This window comes from Salmo salar, unplaced genomic scaffold, assembly GCF_965601325.2.
Source record: "Salmo salar unplaced genomic scaffold, fSalSal1 ptg000432l, whole genome shotgun sequence".
NCBI classification, from domain to species: Eukaryota; Metazoa; Chordata; class Actinopteri; order Salmoniformes; family Salmonidae; genus Salmo; species Salmo salar.
The window spans coordinates 2,507,501-2,523,068 of NW_027675387.1; the positions used below are offsets into that span (position 1 = coordinate 2,507,501).

General features: G+C 41.2%; 1 protein-coding gene across 1 annotated transcript in view; it reads right to left on the minus strand.

Moving 5' to 3' along the window:
- LOC145850367 (NLR family CARD domain-containing protein 3-like) overlaps positions 1–15,568 on the minus strand; it is a 28,602-nt gene that overhangs the window by 9,655 nt on the left and 3,379 nt on the right. The window contains exons 3-9 of the mRNA XM_082971889.1: positions 12,933–13,049; positions 11,077–11,196; positions 10,034–10,096; positions 7,486–7,721; positions 5,520–7,320; positions 5,015–5,188; positions 1–119 (exon numbers count right to left, since the gene is read on the minus strand). The exon at positions 1–119 is cut by the window's left edge and continues 55 nt beyond it. Coding sequence (XP_082828015.1) covers positions 1–119; positions 5,015–5,188; positions 5,520–7,320; positions 7,486–7,721; positions 10,034–10,096; positions 11,077–11,196; positions 12,933–13,049 — 2,630 coding nt within the window. The remainder of the gene's footprint in view (positions 120–5,014; positions 5,189–5,519; positions 7,321–7,485; positions 7,722–10,033; positions 10,097–11,076; positions 11,197–12,932; positions 13,050–15,568) is intronic.

Genomic DNA, 15,568 nt, shown 5'->3' on the forward strand with positions numbered 1-15,568 from the left:
CTCCTGAGTCTCCTGGGTGATTGTAGCTCAGGTCCAGCTCTCTCAGGTGTGAGGGGTTTGACCTCGGAGCGGAGGCCAGAGAAGCACAGCCTTCCTCTGTGACTAGACAGCCTGACAGCCTGCAAAGAGTCAAATCATATTAAAACCACACTGCTATTCTCTGGTGGTGAAAATAGTGGCAGTATATTTCTTCAACATATTCAGATACATCAGTGTCCTGAAACCTTCCATATCTATTCATAAATTAATGTATCATATTATAAATTACAAATGATCAAAGTATTGCCTGCAGATAGAAACATGTATAGTACAAATATTTGAGTAGACTGACCAGACCAGTTTAAAAGCAGTATCAGTCAAAAGACAGACAGTGAGGTATCAGATTTAGATTGTATTGAGTATACAGTCCACACCATATCTATTTTGACAGTGAAGATAACATTTTAAATGTGGCTCTAAACTCCAACATTTTGGATTTCAGATCAAATGTTTAATGTGAGGTGACAGTAAATAATCCTCCTGTGAATGATAGTTTTTGCCTGCCTCACTAATGATGCCGTTTCCCTGCCTGTACTGTTGCCTTTTTGGACCCCCTGTGTATGACCTTCTGCCTGCCCCTGGACCCAGCTACCTGCCTCCTCCTGTGGTCCTTTACAATAAACACCTGCTGAGCCCTGCGCTTGAAACCAGCTCTCTGTCTCCCATCGTGTTCATTACAGATGGTGACTGGAGTCATTTTATTTACAAGTGAGTAGATAACATGTTTCTAAACACTACTAAAAGCATCCTGATGATGCCATGATTAAGAAAAATCATGAATGAATCATGAATAATAGTGAGAAAGTTACAGAAGCTACAACAAAACATGCTAACCTCTCACCATTACCAATAACAGAGGCTACAACAAAACATGCTAACCTCTCACCATTACCAATAACAGAGGCTACAACAAAACATGCTAACCTCTCACCATTACCAATAACAGAGGCTACAACAAAACATGCTAACCTCTCACCATTACCAATAACAGAGGATACAACAAAACATGCTAACCTCTCACCATTACCAATAACAGAGGATACAACAAAACATGCTAACCTCTCACCATTACCAATAACAGAGGCTACAACAAAACATGCTAACCTCTCACCATTACCAATAACAGAGACTACAACAAAACATGCTAACCTTTCACCATTACCAATAACAGAGACTACAACAAAACATGCTAACCTTTCACCATTACCAATAACAGAGACTACAACAAAACATGCTAACCTCTCACCATTACCAATAACAGAGACTACAATAAAACGTGCTAACCTCTCACCATTACCAATAACAGAGGATACAACAAAACGTGCTAACCTCTCACCATTACCAATAAGAGGCTACAACAAAACATGCTAACCTCTCACCATTAACAATAAGAGGCTACAACAAAACATGCTAACCTCTCACCATTACCAATAACAGAGGCTACAACAAAACATGCTAACCTCTCACCATTACCAATAACAGAGGCTACAACAAAACATGCTAACCTCTCACCATTACCAATAACAGAGGCTACAACAAAACATGCTAACCTCTCACCATTACCAATAACAGAGACTACAACAAAACATGCTAACCCCTCACCATTACCAATAACAGAGGCTAAAACAAAACATGCTAACCTCTCACCATTACCAATAACAGAGGCTACAACAAAACATGCTAACCTCTCACCATTACCAATAACAGAGACTACAATAAAACATGCTAACCTCTCACCATTACCAATAACAGAGAGGCTACAACAAAACATGCTAACCTCTCACCATTACCAATGTATTTATTTATAAGCACCTCACATTGTGGTTACTCACTACATGGTAGATATTCCCTCAGCGAAGTATGGCAGTTCCATGCAGGTTTCCTCACCAAGTCCAAGGCAGCACAGCTACCCATGCAGACAGTACTCCTTAGCCGTAACCAATATCCCCATGGCAACACGAACTCGTTAAACTTCCCAAGCAATTATCTCCCGGTGTCACACGATGCTAGGCTAACCTCTAGCTGGCTAATACCTCCACGACGAGACGGTAGATTCAGTCTTTACTAAGTTTTAACTAAATTATAACAACTCTTTTATAAAATAAAACATGTATTTCCCTTCATGTCTTAGTAGCTATGGGTTTTGTTGTAGTTCTGTCGTCTTCTTTTATAATTTTTCTTCACCAACCGTCCTGAGGTAAAACGTCCATCCTTTCATCAACGTCTTTTCCCTCCCGTTAACCAGGTCAACTCCCATTGGCCACAACTTAACAAGCGACCTTATTGGTCAAAACGTAAACTTCAAAGTAAAACAAACTATTCACTTATACATTAAATAAATATTTCTTCAAAAAGCATAATGCATTAACAACATTACAGTTTAGGAGCAATTCAATCATCTTTTAAATATAATACCAATTAATTATAACAAATAAACTCAATACTTGGTTCAAACAAGGGTATTACACAAACATACAGTCAATAATACAGTAGAAAAATAAGTCTATATACAATGTGAGCAAATTAAGTCAAATAAGGGAGGTAAAGGCAAAAAAAGGCCATGGTGGCAAAGTAAATACAATATAGCAAGTAAAACACTGGAATGGTAGATATGTAGTGGAAGAAAGTGCAAAGTAGAAATAATGGGGTGCAAAGGAGCTAAATAAATAAATACAGTAGGGGAAGAAGTAGTTGGGCTAAATTATAGATGGGCTATGTACAGGTGCAGTAATCTGTGAGCTGCTCTGACAGCTGGTGCTTAAAGCTAGTGAGGGAGATAAGTGTTTCCAGTTTTAGAGATTTTTGTAGTTCGTTCCAGTCATTGGCAGCAGAGAACTGGAAGAAGAGGTGGCCGAAGGAGGAATTGGCTTTGGAAGGTGACCAGAGAGATATACCTGCTGGAGCGCGTGCTACAGATGGGTGCTGCTATGGTGACCAGCGAGCTGAGATAAGGGGTGACTTTACCTAGCAGGGTCTTGTAGATGACCTGGAGCCAGTGGGTTTGGCGACGAGTATGAAGCGAGGGCCAGACAATGAGAGCGTACAGGTCGCAGTGGTGGGTAGTACAGTGGGGGGAAAAAAGTATTTGATCCTCTGCTGATTTTGTACGTTTGCCCACTTACAAAGAAATGATCAGGGTTTTGCCACCAAGTACTAAGTCATGTTTTGCAGAGGGATCAAATACTTATTTCCCTCATTAAAATGCAAATCAATTTATAACATTTCTGACATGCGTTTTTCTGGATGTTTTTGTTGTTATTCTGTCTCTCACTGTTCAAATAAACCATTAAAATTATAGACTGATCCTTTCTTTGTCAGTGGGCAAACGTACAAAATCAGCAGGGGATCAAATACTTTTTTCCCCCACTGTATATGGGGCTTTGGTGACAAAACGGATGGCACTGTGATAGACTGCATCCAATTTATTGAGTAGGGTATTGGAGGCTATTTTGTAAATGACATCGCCGAAGTCGAGTATCGGTAGGATGGTCAGTTTTATAAGGGTATGTTTGGCAGCATGAGTGAAGGATGCTATGTTGTGAAATAGGAAGCCAATTCTAGATTTAACTTTGGATTGGAGATGCTTATAGTGAGTCTGGAAGGAGAGTTTACAGTCTAACCAGACACCTAGGTATTTGTAGTTGTCCACATATTCTAAGTCAGAACCGTCCAGAGTAGTGATGCTGGACAGGCGGGCAGGTGCAGGCAGCGATCGGTTGAAGAGCATGCATTTAGTTTTACTTGTATTTAAGAGCAGTTGGAGGCCACGGAAGGAGAGTTGTATGGCATTGAAGCTCGTCTGGAGGTTAGTTAACACAGTGTCCAAAGAAGGGCCAGAAGTATACAGAATAATACCAATAACAAAGGGGGTCTGATCTTTGTGCCTCTGTAACTTTCTCATTTATCATTATTCACGATTCATTCATGATTATTCATAATCATGGTAGCATCCACATGAATGTAGAAGTGTTCAGAAACATCTTCTATTCTTACTGACAATACAAGTGAAGTGACTCCAAAATGACAGGACATTATTCACCAATCAGTTTCTATTAGGAAAAACATCATCCAAAACACAACCAAAACAAACTGCAAATGAATTCAACAAGTTAGTAGAATCACAAGCTTGATGTAATCACTGCAGGCATGGAATATGGGACTAAATACTAAACTTATGACTACTTTAATACAATATAAGTGAATTTGTCCGAATATGTACAACTTTTTCAAATGGGAGAACTAAATACATAAAGTGCTTTCCTTTCTTAACAGTAACACAGCTATGTATGAAAATACCCTCAAATAAAAGGTGACATTCTGTACTGTCACCTGATATGAAACATCTCAAATCCAAAATGCTGGAGCATAGCACCACATTTAAAACTGTAAGCTTCACTGTCCAAACACATATGGTGTGGACTATGTGTGTCTGGTAAACACATGTGGATCTGGTGAACAGTTATCACTTGTTGACCAACTACAGGAATACTGACCTCAGAGTCTCCAGTTTGCAGTGGGGATTCCCCAGTCCAGCAGAGAGCAGCTTCACTCCTGAATCCTTCAGGTCATTGTTACTCAGGTCCAGCTCTCTCAGGTGTGAGGGGTTTGACTTCAGAGCTGAGACCAGAGAAGCACAGCCTTCCTCTGTGACTAGACAGCCTGACAGCCTGCAAAGAGTCAAATCATATTAAAATCACACTGATATTCTTTGGTGGTGAAAATATATATTTGTTCAACATGTTCAGATAAATCAGTGTCCTGAAACCTGCCATATATATTTATAAATGAATGAATGTATCATTATAAGAAATGACAAATTATGGAAGTATTGCTTGTAGAGAGAAACATGTATTGTACAAATATTTGGGTTGACTGACCAGACCAGTTTAAAAGCAGTATCAGTCAAAAGACAGACAGTGAGGTATCAGATTTAGATTGTATTGAGTATACAGTCCACACTATATATAATACTGACCTCAGAGTCTCCAGTCTGCAGTGTGGATCCTCCAGTCCAGCAGAGAGCAGCTTCACTCCTGAATCCTTCAGGTCATTGTTACTCAGGTCCAGCTCTCTCAGGTGTGAGGGGTTTGAACTGAGAACTGAGGCCAACACTTCACAGGATGTGTCTGTGAGTTTACAGCCAGCTAGTCTGCAAACACAGAAGAAATACAATGACAGACAGGTTGTATTAAAAAGTTATTCTCAGCTTTCCTAGCTTACACCGTTATGGTGCACGAATAATGTACAGGCTGTGCATTCATGGCTCAATGCTACAACTTTACTGATCAGTTTGTTTTGTAGTTTAAGAGTTTTCAGCTGATAGAAAGTTTAGTCAGCCAATGAAAATACTGTTGTTCCTACATTCAGTAAAGTTTGGTCTGAGGGATAGTCTCATGATTACTTACAGAGCCAGTCAGCCAATGAAAATACTGCTATAACTACAATTTATTTTGGTGTGCGATATTTACAGTGATACTTACAGAGCTTTCTTGCAGCCTCTCACAGCTGGGAGCAGTCTCCTACGACCCTCCTCTGATGTCTTGTATTCCTTTGGGTTAAACACATCCAGAACCTCCTCTGATATCTGCAGCATGTAGGCCAGTGCTGAACACTGAGCATGTGTGAGGTTTTTGGATCTCTTTTCTGACCTCAAGTACACTTCGATTTCCTCCTGTACTGAATGGTCTTTCATCTCTATCAGACAGTGGAAGAGATTGATGCACCTCTCAGGGGAGATGTTCTTCCTCTGCATCACCTTAAGGGACCGGATTGTTTTCTGGACGCTCTCCGGACTGCTTTCTGTCTGTGTCACCAGACCTCGTAGGAGTTTCTGATTGGACACCAGTGACATGCCATGAAGGAAGCGGACAAAAAGGTCCAGGTGTCCATTCTTACTCTCCAAGGCTTTATCCACGGTACTCTTCAGCAGCTCATGCAAGGTTAGCTCTTCAGACACACCTCTAGACTTTCTCTTGAGGAAGGGCTTCAGTGCATCCATGTTCCTGGCTGTGTAACAATGGTACATGTAGACAGCTGAGAGAAACTCCTGAATGCTGAGATGAACAAAGCAGTACACCACTCTCTGAAATAACACAGACTCTTCTTTAAAGATTTGTGTGCACACTCCTGAGTACACTGAGGCTTCTTTGACATCAAGGCCACACTCTTTCAGGTCTTCTTCATAGAACATGAGATTACCCTTCTCCAGATTTTCAAACGCCAGCCTCCCCAGCTTCAGAAGAATTTCCTTATCTGACTCCATGAGCTCCTCTTGATCCATCACATCTCTTCCATGATACTTCTGGTTCTTCAGGCTGGTCTGAATGAGCAGGAAGTGTATGGACATCTCAGTCAGAGTCGTGGGCATCTCTCTCCTCTTGTCTGTACTCAACATGTGTTCAAGGACTATTGCAGAAATCCAACAGAACACCGGCATGTGGCACATGATGTGGAGGCTCCTTGATGTCTTTATGTGTGAGATGATTCTGCTGGCCAGGTCATCATCACTGAATCTCTTCCTGAAGTACTCCTCCTTCTGTGGGTCATTGAACCCTCGTACCTCTGTCACCTGGTTAACACACTCAGGGGGGATCTGATTGGTTGCTGCTGGTCGGGAGGTTATCCATAGGAGAGCAGAGGGAAGCAGATTCCCCTTGATGAGGTTTGTCAGCAGAACATCAACAGATGATGTCTGAGTGACATCAGACACCTTTTCATTGTGCTGGAAATCCAATGGAAGTCTGCTTTCATCCAAACCATCAAAGATGAATATAGCTTTACAGGCAGTGAGTTTCTTTGCATTGCCTATGTCTAGTTCTGTGTGGAAGTCATTTAAAAGTCTGAGAAGACTGTACTGGAGATCTTTGATCAAGTTCAGCTCCCGGAAAGGAAGCACAAATATGATCTCCACATCTTGGTTTGCCTTCCCTTCAGCCCAGTCTAGGATGAACTTCTGCACAGAGACTGTTTTTCCGATGCCAGCGATACCCTTCGTCAGCACAGTTCTGATGCTTCTCTCTTGGCCAGGTAAGGGTTTAAAGATGTCATTGCAGTGGATTGCTGTGTCATGTGAGGTTGGTGTCCTGGATGCTGTCTCTAGATGCCACACCTCATGTTCATTGTTAACACCTTCACTATCTCCTTCTGTGATGTAGAGCTCTGTGTAAATCCTGTTGAGGGGAGTTTGGTTCCCTGCTGTTTCCATACCTTCTATCACACATTCATACCTCCTTTTCAGACTGTCTTTATGGTTTACTATAGCTCTCTGCAGGCTGACATCCACTACAAGGGAAGAGTAAAAGGGATGTGTATCAGACACAGTCATTGACAGGATGAAATGTGGGCCTCCACAACTACAGTAACTTATATTATCTCATATTATTGTAGTTAACTACATTTAAATCATATTGAGGTATTGACTTAGCACAGGTCTGCAAGTGTTCTTACTGTTTTCAGAGCCTCTTGCATCATTGGGTTCCCTCAGGTGCTGTAGTACAGGAAGTGTTCTGGATCTCTTTCTACACTGAGGACAGTCATAGTCTCCTGAAGGAGCAGGTTTCTCCCAGTGTCTGGTGATGCACTGTCTGCAGAACCTGTGTCCACAGGTGATAGAGACCGGATCCCTCAGAACCTGCTGACACACTGCACACCTGGACTCATCCTCCGGCAGAGTAGACCATCCACTACAGAGATAAAGGAGAGAGAGATACTGATCCTCTGGCAGAGTAGACCATCCACTACAGAGATAAAGGAGAGAGAGATACTGATCCTCTAACAGAGTAGACCATCCACTACAGAGATAAAGGAGAGAGAGAGATACTGATCCTCTAACAGAGTAGACCATCCACTACAGAGATAAAGGAGAGATACTGATCCTCTAACAGAGTAGACCATCGACTACAGAGATAAAGGAGAGAGAGATACTGATCCTCTAACAGAGTAGACCATCCACTACAGAGATAAAGGAGAGAGAGATACTGATCCTCTAACAGAGTAGACCATCCACTACAGAGATAAAGGAGAGAGAGATACTGATCCTCTGGCAGAGTAGACCATCCACTACAGAGATAAAGGAGAGAGAGATACTGATCCTCTAACAGAGTAGACCATCCACTACAGAGATAAAGGAGAGAGAGAGATACTGATCCTCTAACAGAGTAGACCATCCACTACAGAGATAAAGAAGAGAGAGATAATGATCCTCTAACAGAGTAGACCATCCACTACAGAGATAAAGGAGAGAGAGATACTGATCCTCTAACAGAGTAGACCATCCACTACAGAGATAAAGGAGAGAGAGAGAGACTTGTAGATGTTACTACTGATCCTCTAATAGAGTAGACCATCCACTACAGAGATAAAGGAGAGAGAGATACTGATCCTCTAACAGAGTAGACCATCCACTACAGAGATAAAGGAGAGATACTGATCCTCTAACAGAGTAGACCATCCACTACAGAGATAAAGGAGAGAGAGATACTGATCCTCTAACAGAGTAGACCATCCAATACAGAGATAAAGGAGAGAGAGATACTGATCCTCTAACAGAGTAGACCATCCACTACAGAGATAAAGGAGAGATACTGATCCTCTGGCAGAGTAGACCATCCACTACAGAGATAAAGGAGAGAGAGATACTGATCCTCTAACAGAGTAGACCATACACTACAGAGATAAAGGAGAGAGAGATACTGATACTCTAATAGAGTAGACCATCCACTACAGAGATAAAGGAGAGATACTGATCCTCTGGCAGAGTAGACCATCCACTACAGAGATAAAGGAGAGAGAGAGAGAGACTTGTAGATGTTACTACTGATCCTCTAACAGAGTAGACCATCCACTACAGAGATAAAGGAGGGAGAGATACTGATCCTCTAACAGAGTAGACCATCCACTACAGAGATAAAGGAGAGAGAGATACTGATCCTCTAACAGAGTAGACCATCCACTACAGAGATAAAGGAGAGGGAGATACTGATCCTCTAACAGAGTAGACCATCCACTACAGAGATAAAGGAGAGAGAGATACTGATCCTCTAACAGAGTAGACCATCCACTACAGAGATAAAGGAGAGAGAGATACTGATCCTCTAACAGAGTAGACCATCCACTACAGAGATAAAGGAGAGAGAGATACTGGTCCTCTAACAGAGTAGACCATCCACTACAGAGATAAAGGAGAGAGAGATACTGATCCTCTAACAGAGTAGACCATCCACTACAGAGATAAAGGAGAGAGAGATACAGAGTAGACCATCCACTACAGAGATAAAGGAGAGAGAGATACTGATCCTCTAACAGAGTAGACCATCCACTACAGAGATAAAGGAGAGAGAGATACTGATCCTCTAACAGAGTAGACCATCCACTACAGAGATAAAGGAGAGAGAGAGATACTGATCCTCTAACAGAGTAGACCATCCACTACAGAGATAAAGGAGAGAGAGAGAGATACTGGTCCTCTAACAGAGTAGACCATCCACTACAGAGATAAAGGAGAGAGAGATACTGGTCCTCTAACAGAGTAGACCATCCACTACAGAGATAAAGGAGAGAGAGATACTGATCCTCTAACAGAGTAGACCATCCACTACAGAGATAAAGGAGAGAGAGATACTGATCCTCTAACAGAGTAGACCATCCACTACAGAGATAAAGGAGAGAGAGATACTGATCCTCTAACAGAGTAGACCATCCACTACAGAGATAAAGGAGAGAGAGATACTGGTCCTCTAACAGAGTAGACCATCCACTACAGAGATAAAGGAGCGAGAGATACTGATCCTCTAACAGAGTAGACCATCCACTACAGAGATAAAGGAGAGAGAGATACTGATCCTCTAACAGAGTAGACCATCCACTACAGAGATAAAGGAGAGAGAGATACTGATCCTCTAACAGAGTAGACCATCCACTACAGAGATATAAGAGGGTGCCGTAATAAACTCAGTTACAACAAATTACAACAACATATCTATATGTGGTGATGTACCTTCGGTCAAAGGTGATTGATCTTCCACCACTGGAATTAACAGGACGATCCATGGAGAAGTCACTGTTCATAGACAGACAGCTGGGATCAGTATACTGTGTTCATAGACAGACAGCTGGGAACAGTATACTGTGTTCATAGACAGACAGACAGACAGATGGGAACAGTATACTGTGTTCATAGACAGACAGCTAGGAACAGTATACTCTGTTCATAGACAGACAGCTGGGAACAGTATACTGTGTTCATAGACAGACAGACAGCTGGGAACAGTATACTGTGTTCATAGACAGACAGACAGCTGGGAACAGTATACTGTGTTCATAGACAGACAGACAGCTGGGAACAGTATACTGTGTTCATAGACAGACAGACAGCTAGGAACAGTATACTGTGTTCATAGACAGACAGACAGCTGGGAACAGTATACTGTGTTCATAGACAGACAGACAGCTGGGAACAGTATACTGTGTTCATAGACAGACAGACAGCTGGGAACAGTATACTGTGTTCATAGACAGACAGCTGGGAACAGTATACTGTGCTGTCTGAGTGTGGTAGTAGCCTCTGGAATGAATAACATGTCCACAACTCCATTACTAGAATTTTAGATTCTTCACAAACCAGTGTGCCTGAGACCTACCACAAAACCCCATTCAAAGGTACTTAAATATATTGACTTGCCCATTCTCCCTCTGAATGGCACACATACACAATCCATGTCTCAATTGTCTCAAGGCTTAAAAATCCTTCTTTAACCTGTCTCCTCCCCTTCATCTACACTGATTGAAGTGGATTTAACAAGTGACGTCAATAAGGGATCATTGCTTTCACCTGGATTCACCTTGTCAATCTACGTCATGGAAAAAGCAGGTGTTCATAATGTTTTGTACACTCACTGTATAAAAAATATATGACATAAACAACAAATGATAAGCAGATGCTTTACAGTATATACTCAGATACAGAAAACACAGCTGGTTTCAGATCTTGAAGGTTCTCCTCTTCAATTGTAATATCATCAATTCTGACCAGTAACTTACCTGGGGTCAAAGGTCCCTGATCCATTATTAAACTGTATAGGATGATCCATAGAGGAGTCACTCTTCATGGACAGATGACTGGGTACTGGAGAGACTGATCTCAGAGTTTGGTTAGAGAATCTGGAAAACATAATGAATCACCATCAAACTACGATATATATAATATATAAAACCATATTTCAATAGATAAAATACATTACATAAAGCACTAAAATATATGCTGACATAAAGCATTAAAATATGTGCCATTATATTAATTAAGCATTGAATTATGTGACATTACATTAATCAACAAACATCAACAAACAAAATAAATGTAAAACATTAAGAACACCCTCCTAATATTGAGTTGTCACATACAGATACTGATTCACTTCATCTCAGTTCCACTTGAATCCTTCAGAGTCTATTGATGCACATACTTTATAGTATGTCCATATATACAGTACCAGTCAAACAGAACACAATAAAACAAACAATAATGAGACTATACGGAGTACCAGTACTGAGTCAATGTGCAGGGGTACCAGGTAGTTGAGGTAATAATGAGACTATAAGGAGTACCAGTACTGAGTCAATGTGCAGGGGTACCAGGTAGTTGAGCTAATAATGAGACTATAAGGAGTACCAGTACTGAGTCAATGTGCAGGGGTACCAGGTAGTTGAGGTAATAATGAGACTATAAGGAGTACCAGTACTGAGTCAATATGCAGGGGTACGAGGTAGTTGAGGTAATAATGAGACTATAAGGAGTACCAGTACTGAGTCAATGTGCAGGGGTACCAGGTAGTTGAGGTAATAATGAGACTATACGGAGTACCAGTACTGAGTCAATGTGCAGGGGTACCAGGTAGTTGAGGTAATAATGAGACTATAAGGAGTACCAGTACTGAGTCAATGTGCAGGGGTACCAGGTAGTTGAGGTAATAATGAGACTATAAGGAGTACCAGTACTGAGTCAATGTGCAGGGGTACCAGGTAGTTGAGGTAATAATGAGACTATAAGGACTACCAGTACTGAGTCAATGTGCAGGGGTACCAGGTAGTTGAGGTAATAATGAGGCTATAAGGAGTACCAGTACTGAGTCAATGTGCAGGGGTACCAGGTAGTTGAGGTAATAATGAGACTATAAGGAGTACCAGTACTGAGTCAATGTGCAGGGGTACCAGGTAGTTGAGGTAATAATGAGACTATAAGGAGTACCAGTACTGAGTCAATGTGCAAGGGTACCAGGTAGTTGAGGTAATAATGAGACTATAAGGAGTACCAGTACTGAGTCAATGTGCAAGGGTACCAGGTAGTTGAGGTAATAATGAGACTATAAGGAGTACCAGTACTGAGTCAATGTGCAGGGGTACCAGGTAGTTGAGGTAATAATGAGACTATAAGGAGTACCAGTACTGAGTCAATGTGCAGGGGTACCAGGTAGTTGAGGTAATAATGAGACTATAAGGAGTACCAGTACTGAGTCAATGTGCAGGGGTACCAGGTAGTTGAGGTAATATGTACATGTAGGTAAAAGTTACTAGGCAATCAGGATAGAGATTATATCTCCTCATCCAGGGAGAGCACACACACACACACACACACACACACACACACACACACACACACACACACACACACACACACACACACACACACACACACACACACACACACACACACACACACACACACACACAGGGAGGGAATGTTGTGTTTGTTTAATATTGTTTTAGGACTATATAAATGGATAAAAGTATTAGCCTATGGATTATGAAAACAACCAAAAGAAATGTGAAAATGGGAGAGGAGAAATGACTAGAGACAGTGTTGTTTAACTCACTGACCATGACCCATGAGTTCTTCTTACCTTTGTTCAGTAGAAAAGTCTCCCTCTCTAAAGTGTATAGGTAGACTCATAGACCAGTCACTCTTCATGGACACACAGCTGGGAACAGGGGAGGCTGGTCTCTCCTGCTTGATTGGTCTTCAACACAACAGAGACAAACATTACATCCCTCATCTACTCTGATCTCAGATGGGAAACATAAGAAGAGATCAGACAGACAGACAGACAGACGGAGATAGATACAGAGACAGACAGACAGACAGACAGACAGACAGACAGACAGACAGACAGACAGACAGACAGACAGACAGACAGACAGACAGACAGACAGACAGACAGACAGACAGACAGACAGACAGACAGACAGAGACAGACACAGAGACATACAGACACAGAGAAACAGACACACCGACAGAGAGACAGACAGAGACAGACCCAGAGAGACAGAGAGAGAGACACACACAGACACACAGACAGACAGAGACAGACAGTGAAAGACACACAGACAGACAGACAGACAGACAGACAGACAGACAGACAGACAGACAGACAGACAGACAGACAGACAGACAGACAGACAGACAGACAGACAGACAGACAGACAGACAGACAGACAGACAGACAGACAGACAGACAAACAGAGCTCAGATGGGGAAACATAAGAAGAGTTTAATTCCAAAACGCTCCATTTTCATTTTCAGAAATGTTGGTAAATTAGCTTTTATTGTTTAAAGAATTTATGAAAGAGATTGGTGTGTTTTTTCACTATCTAATCATGACATGTTCAATGACAGACATGTATTTGTTTAAAATCTATCACTTAATGATTTCATTTCAGAGAGACAAATAATATTTTTTTACCAAATGCTATATATCTGCCTCACTCTCAACTGTGACCGACCGTTTCAATTCGGTCATATGTAGAAAATATAAAATGGTGTTTTTTACGTTGGATAAAAGTAGAGACTCAGAGCTACAAAATGGTATATGGTATAATGCTATACACTACAGTTGAGGAACAATGGGAAAGTAATTCTGCTTTCAAAGTTGATCAACTTGTAACCTCACTTTTGGGAAAATGTCCTTTGAATGTTTTGGTACCTGCTGGAGAGCTCTTCTTTGTCTACAGGGCTGTTACTTTGGCAGATAATGTCACCCATCTAAATAAATAGTTTTATATATATAATTAACTAAATGTATGGTGTTTTTGTTTTATGTCAGTTTAATTGTTTGTTATGCTATAAACATATTATTTTATTATAAGTGGTAAAAGGAACTAGAAAATGTTATATTTTGCAATTCTGAGTAATTACTACTTTAGTAAAGAATTACACATTATTCAGTACTACTGCAGTTGCTATATAATTCCAATAGATGGCAGCATAAGACCACAAATGACATTTCAGAATATTAGATTAGTTTTTCCCTGGATGCACCACCACTCCCCCTCACAGGAAAACTCCGGTGAGCTTCTTTCTGTCCCTTTCCACACTGCTAACGCAAGAGGAAGGACAGAAAAAACATTTAACAGATAGTAAGTATAGTAATATAATGATGATTCATGTTTATTATTACCTGTTTGATGCTCATGTTTTGAAATTATACTTCATTAATATAACGATTATCAATAAGTCTGAACATTAATTCAGTCACCTCTAGTTGAGAAAAATGTATTTTCCAGGTACATTCATTGTAAAATTCATCAACCAGCATCGAGCCACTCTGCCTTCTCTCTCAACTCAGCCCCGGTAAAAAGCTGGTGTCGTCGCTCTGCCTTCTCTCTCTAGTAGTCAACTCAGCCCTGGTAAAAAACTGGTGTCTTCACTCTGCCTTCTCTCTCTAGTAGTCAACTCAGCCCCGGTAAAAAGCTGGTGTCTTCACTCTGCCTTCTCTCTCTAGTAGTCAACTCAGCCCTGGTAAAAAGCTGGTGTCGTCGCTCTGCCTTCTCTCTCTAGTAGTCAACTCAGCCCCGGTAAAAAGCTGGTGTCGTCGCTCTGTCTTCTCTCTCTAGTAGTCAACTCAGCCCTGGTAAAAAGCTGGTGTCGTCGCTCTGCCTTCTCCAGGGGCATGTTGAGGTAAATTTACTAACCGGGAGGGTTGAATTATGCAATTTATTGGTGGGCTGGAAGACGCACTCTTGTCTTTTCTATTCCGAGGTTGTTTACTCGCAATATCAGATATTAAGATGACTTTTTATAATGCATGTATACTGAGGTTGAGGTTCTGACTAGTGATAATTTACCCGGGGTTCAATACCTGCTATAGTCACTATTATTTTGCTCTCCCAAAAGCAACACAGCCCTAAAACGAGATATATATTTAACTAAAGTAATGAGTGACCGTTTTAGAAAATCATGGACATATAGTCAGTGGTTGCATGCTATTTTATTTAAATCATATTGCTGCTTGTAGCCTATAACTGATGCTTCATGGTCTTATGCTGCGATCTATTGGAAATATTTAGCAATTAAAAGTTATTAATGCACATTCAGACGTTGGTGAGGCAGCTGAGAATTAAAAAAAATGGAATGTGTCCAGCCTACTTGAGGCGCCCCGAAAATAATATTCAAAAGATTGGTCCTTGGATATAGAGGAGTTAAACACTAAAGTTACCATCCATCTAGTGAAGAGAGGAGAACCGGACAGAGGTAGCCAGC